This window comes from Penicillium alfredii (assembly GCF_028826965.1).
Source record: "Penicillium alfredii strain IBT 34128 chromosome Unknown utg000009l_segment0_segment0, whole genome shotgun sequence".
NCBI classification, from domain to species: domain Eukaryota; kingdom Fungi; phylum Ascomycota; class Eurotiomycetes; order Eurotiales; family Aspergillaceae; genus Penicillium; species Penicillium alfredii.
In genome coordinates, this window is record NW_026622706.1 from 3,942,717 (window position 1) to 3,958,696 (window position 15,980).

The 15,980-nt window shown below is 46.2% G+C and overlaps 7 protein-coding genes across 7 annotated transcripts; 5 read left to right on the forward strand and 2 right to left on the reverse strand.

Annotated features, from left to right (window-relative positions):
- Window positions 1-210: 210 nt before the first annotated feature.
- On the forward strand, window positions 211-893 carry NUU61_007416 (cysteine hydrolase family protein; the record flags this gene model as incomplete). Its single annotated transcript, XM_056657941.1, has 2 exons — window positions 211-621; window positions 681-893. 2 exons carry the CDS (start codon window positions 211-213, stop codon window positions 891-893), a joined length of 624 nt encoding a protein of 207 aa, XP_056510741.1.
- Window positions 894-985: 92 nt separating this feature from the next.
- NUU61_007417 (Zn(II)2Cys6 transcription factor domain-containing protein) lies at window positions 986-2,311 on the reverse strand (the record flags this gene model as incomplete). Its single annotated transcript, XM_056657942.1, has 1 exon — window positions 986-2,311. One exon carries the CDS (start codon window positions 2,309-2,311, stop codon window positions 986-988), a length of 1,326 nt encoding a protein of 441 aa, XP_056510742.1.
- A 720-nt stretch (window positions 2,312-3,031) lies between these two features.
- Window positions 3,032-3,703, forward strand: NUU61_007418 (uncharacterized protein; the record flags this gene model as incomplete). Its single annotated transcript, XM_056657943.1, has 2 exons — window positions 3,032-3,065; window positions 3,120-3,703. 2 exons carry the CDS (start codon window positions 3,032-3,034, stop codon window positions 3,701-3,703), a joined length of 618 nt encoding a protein of 205 aa, XP_056510743.1.
- Window positions 3,704-5,012: 1,309 nt separating this feature from the next.
- Window positions 5,013-5,814, forward strand: NUU61_007419 (class I SAM-dependent methyltransferase; the record flags this gene model as incomplete). Its single annotated transcript, XM_056657944.1, has 2 exons — window positions 5,013-5,394; window positions 5,468-5,814. 2 exons carry the CDS (start codon window positions 5,013-5,015, stop codon window positions 5,812-5,814), a joined length of 729 nt encoding a protein of 242 aa, XP_056510744.1.
- Window positions 5,815-6,499: 685 nt separating this feature from the next.
- On the reverse strand, window positions 6,500-8,399 carry NUU61_007420 (general substrate transporter; the record flags this gene model as incomplete). The annotated part of the gene is made up of 8 exons (XM_056657945.1): window positions 6,500-6,665; window positions 6,722-6,843; window positions 6,897-7,109; window positions 7,167-7,172; window positions 7,245-7,763; window positions 7,814-7,945; window positions 8,002-8,135; window positions 8,219-8,399. The coding sequence occupies 8 exons, from the start codon at window positions 8,397-8,399 to the stop codon at window positions 6,500-6,502; spliced, it is 1,473 nt and encodes a 490-aa protein (XP_056510745.1).
- A 1,853-nt stretch (window positions 8,400-10,252) lies between these two features.
- Window positions 10,253-11,362, forward strand: NUU61_007421 (uncharacterized protein; the record flags this gene model as incomplete). Its single annotated transcript, XM_056657946.1, has 5 exons — window positions 10,253-10,340; window positions 10,410-10,853; window positions 10,913-11,019; window positions 11,074-11,170; window positions 11,229-11,362. The coding sequence occupies 5 exons, from the start codon at window positions 10,253-10,255 to the stop codon at window positions 11,360-11,362; spliced, it is 870 nt and encodes a 289-aa protein (XP_056510746.1).
- A 2,707-nt stretch (window positions 11,363-14,069) lies between these two features.
- On the forward strand, window positions 14,070-15,710 carry NUU61_007422 (succinate--CoA ligase subunit beta; the record flags this gene model as incomplete). The annotated part of the gene is made up of 7 exons (XM_056657947.1): window positions 14,070-14,108; window positions 14,160-14,234; window positions 14,300-14,372; window positions 14,475-14,571; window positions 14,631-15,385; window positions 15,436-15,557; window positions 15,618-15,710. The coding sequence occupies 7 exons, from the start codon at window positions 14,070-14,072 to the stop codon at window positions 15,708-15,710; spliced, it is 1,254 nt and encodes a 417-aa protein (XP_056510747.1).
- Window positions 15,711-15,980: the final 270 nt, after the last annotated feature.

A 15,980-nucleotide genomic window follows, 5' to 3' on the forward strand; every position in this document is an offset into this window, starting at 1 on the left:
CTTAGGATATAAATGGGTATCAGCTTTACCGCTCTTGGGCGGTGACAAGTCCGGCGCAAGGAAGAACCTCAACTCCGCCAAACGGGAGTCTAAGAGGAATTGTGGCAAAGCGCCGGGGTTGAGAATAAATATAGATTCCTGTCCATAGATTGCCTGCAATATGTTGTCCGTCTCTCTACCTTACTATCTGATTTTTGTTCTATATTCAAAATGGGTTCTACGCAAGAACCCGTGAACTTCGGGCAACACTATGCCATCCTGAACCTTGATTGGATATGTCTTCTGATAAACGCGATTGAGGAAACGCCGGAAGGAAAATCAATGATTGCAAGCTGCTCCATATGGAACGATGCTGTTCATTCCAAGAGCAAGCGCCCTCTCACCATCTTCACAACTCTCGCCTTCAATCGTGGCCAGCTGGAGCTAGAGGCCAACAAGCCCTTTGCCAGGCTCATCGCCCCGTTTGGTTCTTTTGAAGACGGGTCTCCTGGAGTCAAGATTGATTCTCGCTTTATGGTAGATGAGAAAGATGTCGTCCTTCGGAAAACCAGATGGTCAGCAACAACTGGAAACAACCTGGAGCAAATCCTGAAAGCGCAGGGAATAGATACTGTGGTTATCGTGAGTGGCCATTTTCCGTTGAGCTGCGAAAAGTAGCAAGCTAACAGAAAGTGCTCTAGTCCGGGTTGAGCCTTTCTGGCGTCGTGATGGCGACCATATACCGACTGTTTGACTTGGACTTCAACATCTATGTCATCAGAGACAATGTGGTGGAGTTGCCTGTGGATCAGGATGAAGCATTCTCAAAGGTGATGCTCGAGGCTCTGATTCCTAAAATGAACCTTCGGGTCATTTCTCTAGATGAAGCTATTCAGGCGCTTGGTCATAGGTAGTTTTGTTCATGGAGAACGACCTAGGAAGTATCGAAGTCCAGAGTCCATCTTTTTCGCTAGGATATTTTTTGCATGTCATTCAATACACTGGGTCAACAACCGTGCGTACAACCTGTTACTGCAAAGATCATAGTTCCAAATTCATCAACGTTTTCCAACCATTGATCTATCCTCCGTCGCTTTCGGACAATGTCCACATCGGCCAACTCGGGGGGGATAGGCCAAAGCTCATCGATTGTGAGACTCTTTTCTGTCCACTCAGCAAGGAAAATATTATATTCTTTCTCCCAATCGCTTCGGCTGCACGCTTGCCACAATGACTTATTCGATGGTGCAGGAAGGCCACGTAGCTCGGTGCCGAGGAAAGTAGGGAGATTCTCGTGAGCTGAGAGTACACTATCGAAAAGGTACATCACATATAGCGTGCGCCGCTTCGCCTCAGCCACGATCCATTCTTCCCATCTTGGACGTGTATGAGCTGCATCGGCCGTACAGACTAATCCTCTGCGGGATGACAAGGAAGCAACTTCCTGAAGAGTCATCATCGCACCTCGGAAGAATGGGCTAGTGCCCTGACTGAGCCGAAAGAACAGAATCATGGTGTATATGAGGTAGGCCTGAAACGCAGCGAGTAGCGACATGTCATCATAGTTTGTGTGCTCTTTCGCTATGTTCTCCATCTCGCGTTGAAGAACAATAACGGCAGCGTCTTCACTTCCTGGTAATGGATTTACACTTATTCGGACTAAGCTCAGACATGTGGCAAGATGCGTGCGGGGTTCCTTCATCTGTGTGGGATGAATGAATGGGAGTGTAGCACGGCCACGAGCCGCCACGGCTGCGTATGACTTCAAAACTCGGTATATGAAGCGAGTGACGGTGGCTGGATACTTCTTGATTGCCGGCTCGGCACCAGAAATATAAGGGTTCAACCAGCGGTTACTGATGTCGTCGACATTGATGGGACAGATCAAATCCAGACGGGAGAAGTTGAAAATGTCTGGCTTCTCGGGTACTTCGCCCAGGGAACTTGAACCCAGATGTCTTAGAAGACGAGATTCAGGCGTGGAAATAGACGGAATGGAAGACATAACGGAGCCTGCATCATTGATGATAGTCTGTGTGTCCACGATATGCTCTGGCAAAGTCGGATTTGTACTCTCGGCGTTGATTGACAGGTCGGAGTTGGGGCCGGGGAATGATGCATCGGGCCTCGAGGTTGAGACAAATGTGCCTCCGTCACTAATTGAGCTCTCGAGCCGGGTGCTCTCCGATGGATTCGACCTAGGGTATACGCATGAGAGGTTTCGTTGGGTGCATCTGGTGCATCGCCCCTGCTTGCGATCGCACTTGGTTTTGGAATTTGAACATTGCTGGCATGATTTCTGCCTCGAGCTGATATAACGTGAGACTTTCATGTTAGACAAGACATCTAAATGGTTCTGTATCCAAGATGAGAAGTCGACGCGATGGATGGCAATGTGTTGAAACACGGTGTGAAGTGGATCATACGGGTCAACCAATGGAATCGCAACAAGCCTAATTGCTATTATCCCCATCTCCTAACAATTTATAGTTAGTTAACTTAGTAACTAACGTATTCCGTAACGTAATTCACAAGCGAGTGGCCCATACAAGCGAGTGGCCCACCCACCTACACCTGTGAACGGAATAATGGTGACGGTTAAAAGGACGCGGAAAACAGCGTCTCGGAGGATTACTCATCTGTCTGCACGTGACTTCGGGGCTACTGCATAGCTCCTGGGAGTGATTGGGTCTTGGACTCCCTCAAGTAGCGGTGGTCTGCAGGGTCCGTAACACCCCGCCTAACAAAGAAACAACCCTACACGTCGGCGATAAGGGGCGTGCACTAACTCGACTAAATATTAGCGACCTAACCAGCCTCCTACCATAGACACATCCAAGTGCTCAAGCCGAGGCTAGACATAATTTAGTATGCTTTGAGTTATATCCTTCTTAGACGCTTCGGACTCCTAGCTCCCTGCCATCTAGTAAAGTGGCTAACAGACTCGCACTACATTATTGTTAGGGATCGGGCCAAATTGTATCAATTAATAGCGCGTCCTATTTCACAAGAAGGATTCGTTAAGCAGAGAAGAGAAAGGAAGAAACAGAGTATGAAGAAAGGGGAAGCCGAAGGCGGTCAAGGCGGTGAAGCTTAGCTGAGCATAAATATCAGGGCTTCGCATGAAGGTCCTATAACAGCGAGCTTCTTTCTCTCCATCGTTCGCAAGGCATCTCGACGTCTTGATCGCTGGGATTATGAAGATGCCAATAGACCGAAGAAAGTCCGCCAGAGAGAACGGGAGGGGCGACAGAGGGCCAAGGCCACGCTCGAGGCAGATATACGAGCTGCGAATAATCGATCTCGTCCACGCCCGTCGCGGGCCAATGCAGCCAAACGCAAGTCCACTGGTCCAGCAGCAACACCAGGAACCGGTAAGAAATCATCTAGGTCTGCACGACCGAAGGCTAACCGTAACCGCCCGGCCGGTGCCTCTGCCGTGGGCACCCCGTCCTGGGATGATCATAGCGCTAGCCACGAGTACTTAGGAGAACTAGACGACCTAGACCGCGAGCTACTAGGTGAGGCGTCTGGTGATGATAATATGGCGCTCCGCGCCGGTCAGGAAGAAGGTGATTTCTCCGATGAGTCTGGTGATGAGGATGGGGATAAGAACTCGTCCACGTATGACGGAGCTAATGGTTATGCACGGCACATGAGCTCGTCGCCTGTTCCAGATCGCGCTGATGGCCGACGTGCAGGGGATGAAACGGTGGACAATTAGACTTGATCTGAGTGTTATCAAATTCGGGTCAAGATCTCTGCGATGTGCAATAGCTTGTGTTATTATTCACTGAGCTGGCGTTTAAAGATACGTGATAATTGGAGGGTTGACAGTGGAAAAACCACGAACGTGCGTGGTGTTTTTGCAAAAAATCGTGGCATTCACTCGGAATGTCGTGGTCTTTCCACGCGGCGTCGACGGCCCCACCCTCGATCGACACGCTTTACCCAAAACAGTAGTATACTCTCAACCCTGAAAATAGTACAACCCCGTACCGACTATATCATACATCGTGGAGAGGGAGATATAAAGACGGACGTAGGTCCTCCCTCGCAGACTCTAGGCTTCGATCACACTCTCTCCAGCTACCGCGATCCTAGATGCCGCCATCGACGAGAAATCCCAAACACGCGGAGGAAATTCTCAACTGGAATGCCTTCCTCCGTGAGCCAGACCCAGAACCTGGAGATGACAATGTGATCTCGACTCGGCAGAAAGTGAGAGCTATCGGGAACAACTTCAAAATGTACCGCCCCTTAGACCCCTGACCTGAACAGTAGCTCAATTCTGAAGGTGGACCAAGGAATTCGATCCACCAGACTGGAAACCCTGCTGCCACTGCCACCAATTGAGCAAGATCGGAGCGGAGGAAGTCGCCTTAACTCAAACGCACGTAATTCGACAAGGCGCCGTTTACACTACTTCGTCGAAGCTGTACCTGGTTCAGCATGCCTCAGCCGTCCTACTATCTGGACCTGGCCTCCGCCTGCTGCTGCTTAGTGTACTGTTCGTCCATTTCCGGTAGCAGCAGGGTCATTGGCATCGGCCGTGGCCGCGAGTAGTCGCTCCACTACTCCCAGATGTCCCCCGTCCGGAATGACCAGATGCTGGCGCATCGCCGACGGCTTCCCTCCGATGCACGCGGTCGACCTGAGCCGACAAGTCATGATAGAAGTAGCGTGATGCATCCCTCGGTGGCTAGGACTCAGTTTATGAGAGATAAGCTAGATTCCGCAGGGTAGACAGCGTAAGTATGTAGACATCCCCGACTAAGATTCTCAAAGTTGTCATCGCATCCGCAGTGGTCAACACTTTCCTAGCAGAAGGTTCTAAACGAAATAAGGCAAACACCGTGATGGGAATCTGTACACAAATTCTCCACTACTATTTCGGAGTTCACATTGGTTCGTTCTCACCGCCTTCGGAGTTGAGGGCGTTATGTATGACCAGAACCCAGCCTAACACTTTGCATCCCCAATATCCCAGGATAATCAATACAAGAGATCTCTATTTCAGTCTATTCCCGAAGATGACTCAAGCCTACACAAACGATCATTCTCAGTCGGTTCTACAGACTCACTCCTGGCGCGATGCTAATAATTCGGCATCCTACCTTCTCCCTCATCTGCAGCCGAACATGAGCATCCTTGATGTTGGCTGCGGTCCAGGCTCTATAACCATAGACCTGGCGCGAAAAGTTCCGTTCGGGCATGTTGTGGGCGTGGAATACGTGCCCGATCCATTAGATGGAGCACAAGTGCTTGCCACCTCCGAAGGAGTGTCCAATGTCAGGTTTCAAGTCGGCGACATACACGATCTGCCGTTCCCCGAAAACACCTTCGATGTTGTTCACGCACACCAAGTGTTGCAGCATATTTCTGACCCAGTCCAGGCGTTCAAGGAGATGCGGCGTGTGGTAAAGCCGGGGGGGGATTGTGGCGGTACAGGAATCTATTCTTTCAACAATATACCCCGATTCGGAAGAACTGATGGCCTGGCGGGATCTTCAGGTCCGTATTCGACAAGCTAAAGGCAACCATATAAAAGCCGGGAGTCATCTTCACGTTTGGGCGAAAGAGGCTGGCTTTGCTTTGGAGAATATGAAAAAGAGTACTGGATCCTGGTGTTTCAGCCGTCCCGACGAACGGAAATACTGGGGCGGTTCGATGGAAGAGAGAGCCCGGTCATCTGGGCTTGCAAAGATCGCAATTCGGGAAGGATTTGCTACGCGAGAAGACTTAGACCGTATGGCAACGGCGTGGAGGGCCTTTGTGGAGGATGAGAATGGGTGGCTAGGATTTCTACATGGACAGATTCTCTGCTGGAAGTGATGTCATATCTTGAGGATTCTCGTGCATAAACATACGGGGATTCTTCGGCTCTGGGCCAGAAAGCTCCATATAATGCCACAAACAGGACAAGTGCGACTAGCATCCGTTGAAGGGACGAGGAAATAGTTAAATCGTTGATGCGTCTTGCGCAACCTCTTGAAAGAGGCGAGTCAAGATGGCTTTTCTGAACAAAATGCTCACTTCGGTGGTGGCAAACCTAACGATACTGTGAATAGGTACACGGAATCCTAAAACGTGCTACTGGACATGACTTCCAAAGAAGACATCGAGTTCAATACCTCGGAGTTGTCAGCGTTCTATGCAATCTAAGTTATCCATTGTGGGTTAGGCCCTGGATCTTCCATCATGATTGGTCAGAGTCCAGCACGTCTCCGACATATACACATAAGCGGATCAAGTAGGCAAGCTCGCGGCAAAAGTCGGCGAACAAGATCTGAAAGCGAAGACCCTCCTCATATGCAACCTCGCCATGATAATTGGCACTTCCAATGGGATGATAAGGGGATGAGCTTGCCGCTCGAATGGTTCATTGCTATCAGGGATCCGCCATCGTTGACTTCAAACTTACTCGTTTCATTCCGGGCAAGGCTCTAGCCTTGGCAAGACATTCAGTCATTACCATTCCATTAAAATCCTGGCCATGGAAAAGTCAGAATTCACTGGTTCAGGGAACAGCTACTCCGTCCTTCCATTCGGCCTGAACTTTTCGTCGACGAGACTGTTCTTTCTGAACGCCTCGAGCATACGCAACACCAAAGCCATGGTTGAATACCTCGCGAATGTCCTCCAGCGTCATTCCCTTGACTTCGGGGTAACAGCAATAGATGGCGCTACGAGGCAGAATTAGCATATATAGCAGTGAAACATGCGCGCATGAGGCTCTTACATCCAGCCGACAGCGCACAAAACGGCGTAAAACCAAAAGGTCCCGGAAGGTGTTGTATTCTCCATTTGCGTCAAGAATGTAGAGGCGACGACGATGTTGGCTCGCCAGCAGGTGCATGTCATCTAGTAGAACAAGTGAGCAGGTGCCAACGATATGTTCGGGTGCCAAGGCTCACCATCATTGTTCCAAGAGCTCGAATCTCAAGCGGGAAGAATTCACTTGAAACCCAAGCCAAGTTGCCGATGCCGAGAGAGTAAAAGATAACGAAGATGATCATCGAGGCCAGAACCAAGTAAACAGGCCAGCCGATGTTCGTGGTTTTCAGAGTAAGGTTCGGTCGGACTGGAATCCAGTGAAAACCTACTGCCGCAATCGCAAGGAACACAGCCTGGAGCTTTGTTTCAGTAATGATTTGGAACGAGTGACTCCCACGCAACAAACGTACCATTCCCTACACAGTAGAGAGAAGAATGCGTCTTCTTCCAAACTGATCAATCATCAAAAAATAGCCAATCGTGCATACAAACCCCGTTCCGGCAATAATCATCCCCACTGCAACTAGGTTAGAGAACCCTACAATCCCAAACAATGTCGAGGAATAATACATCAGAGTGTTGTAGCCGGTAAACTGCTGCATACCCATTAGTCCACAAGCAGCCACAAGTGCCCGGAGGTTGGAGGGGACTGTATAAAGCTGTTTGAGCTGCCGCCAGAGCCCTCCTTCGCCGGCCAAACCCCGCGCTTCTTCGACATGAATTTTCATGTGTTGAACTTTCTGCTGGACTTGCAAGTCTGTTCCATTGGGAAAGATTTTTGCAATGACCCGGCTTGCCTCCTCGGTTCTTCCATGACAGATCAGTTGCCTTGGAGACTCTGGACAAAAGTGCAGACAGATGCCCAAAACAAGTGCTGGGACAGCTCCCAAGCCTACCATATATCTCCAGCCATGGAACACTTTCGACAGCCCAGCGCCGACACCGTAAGCTACCAGCTGCCCGCCAGTGATGGACATGTTATCGAGGCCGATCATGCGGCCTCGATACTAGCAGGAGAGACCTCAGCTATGTAGAGCTGCGAGCTGTCAGCACAAACCATGAAATAAGTGCCAGCCTTCTTTGGTTTCATTGGAACTGAGCTGACTGGAATAATCATGGCTGCGGACCCCACTCCGATCCCAATAACAAATCGTCCGACTGACATTTGTACAAGTGTAAAGGCACTAGCCTGGAGAATTGCCCCAACCACAAGCACAATGCAGCCCAGAAAGATTGCAGCCTTACTGCAGCTAGTGCTCCCAAAAAGGCTCCGCCGGAGGTGAGAGCGGTAATCAATTCCTTCTCGTTGGAATTTAGCTCGTGGGCTAGGTCATCATTGAGTACTACCAGCACAGCCGAGATGATACCAGTATCATAACCTGTAAAGTTTGGAACAACTCTTTGTCAGGGCCCCTAATCCTGTCGCACATACAATTTCTAAGAACTAGCCCAAATAACCTACCAAACAGAAGCCCACCCACCCCTACCGTGATCGACACTAGCCAGGTATAGTACCCAGTCTCTGTGAGTTCAATCGAGTCTAACGAAAATTCGATCGCTTCATTGGCAGCATCCTCCAGGTGTATTGTTCCTAGTTTGGCCTTCGTCTCCCCTGATAAAGTGGTTTCGAAGTCAGGATCCATTGGAACTCGTCAAGAATACGGAAGAAATCGCTGACGGAGGTAAAAGAAGAACGAGTCTGACAGGGAAATTCCCCTTCAATAGTTCAAAAGTCATGGAAGTGGCGTCGAGTCGTCGACGCCACCTGTATATAAACCCCATGGGGTTCAGCAGAAGTGGCATTCGTTAAAATGAACCAGCCAATAGCAAAATAGTTCCTTGCGGAGCCTTCAGTTTAACCCTGACTTTTTTTTAGCGGGGAATGCCCCCAGCTAGACTCGTCGGACTCGGGGAGGTTTGCCATTTGCGCAGTGGCGGGCAATAATCCCCGCGATGCAGTGCGGGGCTTCCCCGGGTGAAGGACAGGCGCGCTCTTTATCAAGAGTACATTTCCCCTTCCATTGCATACAGTACATATTCGCCTATCTTGACTATTTGCTCAATTGAGCTGCTGGGTCGTGGTTTGTTGACGTCATCTGAATCTGCTCCAAACGCCGAATATAATCAGGGCCGAAAGAGAAAATGCCCACTCTTAGTGCAGCTCCATGGTGAGGCACACTATTCCTTGAATCGATCTGAGGTCGATCTCGACTACGAAACGATGCTGAGAGTAACCAAACATGCTGATCCCGCTTTTGCTCCAATAGCCATACTTGCCGAAGTGAGGATCTCCCCCTAAAGTCCCCCAATCTACCGATGTGATGCTGATGCCAGCCCTGTAGAGCGACATTTAAAATGTGAGGAATCCACTTTCTCTGTACATGAGCAGTCGTGAGGGGATAAAACCCCGCTGATACAGAAAAACAGGTGACAGGACGAAGCCCGTTTGCTCGCGATGTCGCCGCTTGAATAAGAAATGCGGGTTTCCGGGTCCTGCGATACGAAATGGCATCGGCGGTCGACGGGGATTGAAGTTTCCTCTAGACCAGCCGTGGATAGGCATTTCGAGAAGTCGTGAGTTTGGTGGCGCTTCTCGTGCGATTGGCTAAGTCTCTGCTGACGAATTGTCCTCTGCTTTAGGATTGCAATTCATTGACGAAACTACTGATTTAGCACACTATTATGGCCACCAAACACCACCCTCGGTCTCGCAAGCTTGGCAGGACCACACAGTTCCCGACCCGTCTCCTATTTCGACATCTTCCAGCATTGATTCAATTCCAACTAAAATACCAGACGAATCCCAGACATTGACATCACCCTTGAAGTCGGTATTTGGCGACGCAGAGTATGACAGAAATCCCGAAATAAACATAGAGGATCTTCCAGAAGGCTGTGCGCTCACTGTGGACTCTCATTATTTGCATGATCTCTCTACGGCATGGTATGGCTTCCCGAGAAAAGCCTCACTCCAAACAAAAAATATCGACCAACGCGAACCTGATATACACCGTTGCGAGTCTTTGCGCTCACCACGCACTTCAAGCTTCGAGAATTCGGCAGAGTCTTCTCAATTGTGTCACGGCGCCTCGAGGGATATAACTCCAGCTTCAGTGTATTCCTCAAACTTCTGGCCTCTTCAAGACGTTCAAGAGGCGTACCTTATGCGCTACTTTGTTGACGAGCTTGCCCAATGGGTCAGTATTGCACATCACTATAGAGAGTCATCAAAGCCCCGTGGAGACAAGAAAAACAAGCTAATAAATCCCTTGTCAAGTTTGATTCATGTGACCTGACAAGACATTCTGCGCTTGAGGTCCCTGACCGAGCGTGTACTTGCCCTGCAATTCTATACGCAATATTTTCAGCATCTGCTAGACATATTAGCCAGTGCCAGGATAAAAAGCATGAGGGAAGGACGTCAAGAAAGGCCACTAAACCTTTTATAGCATCTGAAGTCGCCCTAGAGTATCAGAATTTGTGCATTTCGCACCTTATGTCTCTGTCTGGGGACACAACGGAAGTACAGGACGAGAACCTGTTAGCGGCTGCTGTCATACTCCGGTTTTACGAAGAACTCGATGGTAAGAGCCTATCTTCGTCTATTCGGATCTCTGATAATGCTCAACGGCAGCTGACTGAATATGCTTTAGTGCCACTTGTGGGCATCGATGACGAGACGTATCTGCGTGGCACGCAAGTGTTCCTCGAAGCCCAGGCCGGAACCGCAGTTCGAGGTCGTGGGCTTCAAAACGCGGCTTATTGGGTGGGGATCCGGCAAGAGTTTCACACTGCATTCATCAAACAGCGAGCATTCCGGTTCAATTTGAGCTGCTGCAACTATACGACTTATAAAACCCTTGAACCCGCGGATGACTTCACATGGGCTAATAGGGTCATTCTGCATTGTGCTGAGGCCCTAACATATTGCTACAGGGGGGATGATCACAATGCGGAACAGTATGATCGGCTTTGGGATTACAACCAAAAATGGTACGCATCGAAACCGCCGACATTTGAGCCCATTTACTACCAGCCTCCCGATCACTCAAAGGATGAAGTGCTTCCGCAAATTTGGTACATCGGTAACAGCCAAGGTATATATTCAGACCCTTAATTTGGACGCAAGAAGACCGAGTGTTGACTATAATGAAAGTTACCGCGATTCAGCATTGGCATCTGGCACGAATCCTCCTTGCAGCTTTTGATCCAAAGACACCTCGAATGGGACTTATTCAGAAAAGAGCGGCTGCCAACAGAGAGGTAAGATAGAACTACAGAAAAAGGGTTGCTCAACATGATTAAAGAGCTTTCCAGGCTGAGATAAAAAGCAATGTCTTCCGACTTTGTGGCATCGCACTGTCGAATAAGACGGCACCGGGCCTTATCACGGCATGTATGGGTGTGTCAATGTGTGAGTTTACTCGAGCGGCAGTCACTGTAAAGAGACATTCTCTGAAACTGATTTGCAGGTGGAGATCGGATTACCGATGGGTTAGAGCAAGAGGCTATGCTGGATATTCTGATCAAGACGGAGGAGACTCATGCTCTGCCCACTGGGAAGGCTCAAAGAGAACTTAAGGAAGCTTGGGACTGGGGTCCATGACAGACTACTGTGATTTAATTCCAAAAGAAACAGCTTTGATAAGCGACAGTTACTAGATAGAGCAGGAGGCATCTACAATGATGGAAGTCGAATCGAGGTAGCTGTATCGATTTTTATCGAATACTGCATATTTTAGTGAATCTGCTGGTGCGGGACTTTCTAATAACACGATTCTGCAGTTGTCGTCATATATATCCCGCCATCGATATATTGGTTGATGAGACTATTTGTTGGGACTGGGGTTCTGCCCGCAGCGCACCTATAGATAGCAGTAGATTAGACTTCCGCATAACCCAACTTGGGTCGAAGATCTCGACCCAAAACCCAACCGGACCTAACCCGGACCTAGTACTAGGGCTCTAATAAAACCTAATTTAACCTAATTTAACCTAACTTTTATATAATTCTAATTATAAAGCCATTTAGTTATTAAGATAATATACTATTATTAAACACTATTTTTGTTCTAATATAAGTTATAATTATAACTGATAATATAGAAGTACTTTAAGATAGCTAGATATTTAAAGAGTAAATAAAAAAATAGAGTAAAGATAACTCGATTTCTAAAAAATGATATATATTTCTATATTTTAATAGGTTTTCTACTAAAACCCGTTTTTAGTTATTACTATTTTACTAATTTATTATAAATACTAATATTAGATAGAATCTTTAGTTAATATATTTTTTTATAAGAAACTTAGGAAAAAGATATTCTACAGTTTTTTATATTTAATCAGCTTCTACTTTATCTTATCGAGTATCTAATATTTTAGTAGCTTATTTCTTAGGCTCGTTACTCTCTATTATTACTAATAAACCCTTTTACTAATATAATCCGCCGCTAACTAAGAAATCTTATAAGACTAGTAAAAGTATATCTTTTAGATACTATCTATTAGCTTAAAGATATTAATTATATTAGACTACTAGATATCTCTATTCTTATAAATATTTATAGTAATTACTAAATATATTTTCTAGTAATCGCTATCTTTATATGATATTCTTTTTTTTATAATAGATATAGAAGTTAAATAACTCTTTAATATTACTTAAGATATCTATTATTATTATTAAAAAAGAATAAAATTATAGATAATTAAAGAGTAAAAGACGAGTCTTTTTAAGAAGTTCTTTTTTTATAATAAAATAGAAGTTATAAAAAAAAGAAAGATAAAAAATATAATAAGATTAAGATTAATCTAATTAGTAATACTAAAAAATAGGATATTATAATTAAAAAAAGGCTAAATAAAGTAAATAATATAGATAACATAAATAAGCCCTAACTACTATTATCTAAGAATAATACCTAGATATAAACCTTAGGATAGAAATATAAGAGTTAAGATAATAATATCTTTAAGTATTATTAGTTAGATTTTAGTAATAGATAAAATATATTATTCTTTATTTTTTTCTCTATATAGATCTATTAGAACTAAGATTCTAAATATCTCTATTAAAACTAGGGTTTTAAGATAGATTTTAAAACCCTAGTTCTAATCTATCTAAATATTATAAGATACCGCCTTCCTTTTAAGCGATAGGCTTCTTCATATTTTTAAACTAGTAATTAATATATTAAAAGATAAATAAGATATATTTATTATTATAGCTAATCAGCGGCTTATCTTAAGATCAATTCAATTTATTTATAAAAAAAGTACTTAATATTATAGATAAAAAATATATAATTTATATAGTCACAGGCCTTAGTATATATATTACGTTTATAACCTAAGTTAGGGCCCCGGACCCAACACTGGGTCGGAGTCTTCGACCCAAAACCTAACCCAGCCCGGGTTGGGTCCGGGTTATATTGGGTCGTGCGGAAGTCTAAGCCTATACGACCATTCACAATCTTCTTCCCGAGCAAGGTACAAACTTTTGACTTCTGACTCGTGTCTTCTGACTTGTGTGAGTTTGCAAGTGTGAAGGGGCGTTCATTTCCATGTCGCAGGTAAAAGGAAAAGGAAGCAGCGGGCTTTCCAAGGGCTGTGTACCAACACGAAAGAGGCATGATCGGACATCGTAGAGACCTGATCACCAGTAGGAAGGGGGGCGGAAGGTCAAGAAGACACAGAAAGAGAAATAAAGCCCCAAGCAATATCAAAGGATAGTAATTCCTCGAGAGTCTCACAAATTGCGCCGAGGCCTAATTCTCATTCAAGTGATTGGATCGAATACTTAAAGACAACGGGACAATCTAGATCCCAAGGAAATGAAAAGATTCGGCCAAGGTCCCTCCGCGACAGCCTTGCTAGAGAAGACTCTCATAGTGTATAGCAAAGGCACATAATGACAGCGCCCGGGTCCGGAGAATTCTCGCTATTCGAGCAAAAGCGACGATTATTCCTAAACTGATTTTTCAGCGGAAGTGACCAACGACCGTGATTTGTTACATCCGAATTCCCATTAGACAGAGAGGGAGCAATGGCAGAGAGGGCGCCTTCCATATATATCAAACAGGCGTGGAAAACATTAAAAATAACCCTTGGCTGAATGGAATAGCATGTCAAAATCCGGGGTATGGTCCAGCGGCAACAATAAACTTTCGAGTCCTAAATTTCAGCTCCGATTCGACTCCAGCCAAGTGCTGATGTCATTCCGTAGAAGCGAAACTATCTGTGTAATATTTAGTCCGACACCTTTTCGAGGAGCAAAGGCAGGTGGTGGAAAACACTCTAAACAACTCATCATGAACCGTCACCAGTCAATCGCCCGTCTCTTCCGAAAGGTATGTGCTGCCTTCCAGTTTGAATATCGGCACAACTCATCGCTTCTTCAGAGTTATGGCCCATTCAAACAGCAAGTGCGATGGTTGAGCCTCCTTGAGCATCATTCTCATAAACTTCTGAACGACGTAAGACAATCTCCCGTGTTCCCTCTATTCATTTTCATTGCCAGCTTACTTTGCTCACCTGGCAGTTTCATATTCCAGTGCCTCGTGGCTTTGTAGTGACAAGTCCAGAAGGAGCCAAGGATGTGGTATTTGCAATCAGTGAGACAACCTCTTTGAGTCATACAAAGGAAGGATGGAGGTAGCGACGACGAAGAAGAAGGATTGGAATACCATACCCCCTCGTCGCTAAATATTGTCCAGGTGCGCCATCGGTTCTTAAGTCTCAAATCCTTGCCGGCGGGCGTGGTAAGGGAAAGCTCAGCAGCGACGGTAAAGGAGGAATTCGCTTTGTAAAGTCGTGAGTCCCATTCAAAAAGGAAAGAGATTTATCTATCAGCGGTTCTAACACTGGCATAGGCCTAGCGAGGCCTTTGAAAATGCCACCAAGATGCTTGGCTATTTCCTAACCACGAAGCAAACTCCACCTGAGGGCCTTGTCGTAAACAAATTGTACATCTACAAAGCCGTGGACATTGCACAAGAGTTCTACATTGCCATGACATTTGACCGTGAGTGGCCCGGACCCGTCCTTCTTATGTCCGACGATGGTGGGGTCAACATCGAGTCCAATGTGGATAAACTGCACCGTTTCTGGTTCCAGCTCTCTACGGGAATCACCGCTGAAATCATTGCCGAAATCCAACAAAAATTGGGCTTTAACGTAACCGAAATAGCAGAGATAGCACGCATCCTCTGCCAGATGGCCAAGCTTTTTCAGGAGAAGGACGCTATTCTTCTTGAACTAAACCCGCTTGTGCGCACACCGGAAGGAAAATTTGTCTGCCTCGATGCAAAGTTCAATTTCGATGATGCCGCTAGGTTCCGGCAGCCGGAGATTTTTAGCCTCGAAGAGCGTTCGCCAGAAGCGGAGGATGAATATCAGGCTTCTATTCTGGGTCTTTCCTATGTTCGTCTGGATGGAAATATTGGGAATGTTGTCAACGGAGCCGGTCTCGCAATGGCTACAAACGACTTGATAAGCCAATATGGAGGGAGGAGTGCTAACTTCCTAGACGTTGGTGGACGGGCAAACAAGGAGACACTGTTGAAGGCTTTTGAGATTCTTAATCAGGATTCACGCATAAAGGGGATTCTCATCAATATTTATGGTGGTGGGTAAAAGGTCAGGCCAGAGGAAGATTCAAAGCTGATGAAGTGCCAGGGATTGTTCGCTGTGATATGATTGCAGAGTCTGTTATTGCTGCAGCTGCTGAGATGGGAGGATTCAGGGTTCCAGTCGTGGCTCGTTTACAGGGCACAAACTGTAACCAAGGCTTGGAATTGGTGAGTGGATTACATTGCCGTTGTACAGGCGCTGAATTTATGGCTTATGTTCAATCGCAGCTTGCAAGCTCGGGCCTACATAATCTACTCGTGGACGCAGATTTCGAGGGGGCTGCTCGTCGGATTGTCAAGCTCACGGCCGGTTCTATCTGAATGATATCAATTCATTGGAATGTTGTGCAAATAATTTAGGGGTTGGGACGGTCGATATCGAAATTTTATCCGGACGCCATCTTCCTTGACACATTAAAGGAAATATTAAACGATATCCTTACTATAACTTACGAGGTTTATAAAATCGCTTCAGTATACTTTAAGAGGTAAATCGGAAAATAAATTAGACCTTAGAATTCGATATTCTTTAGACTAAATATTCGTTAGAAAAGATAATATTCTTTTAATCTAAAAATCGTGTCTATTCGC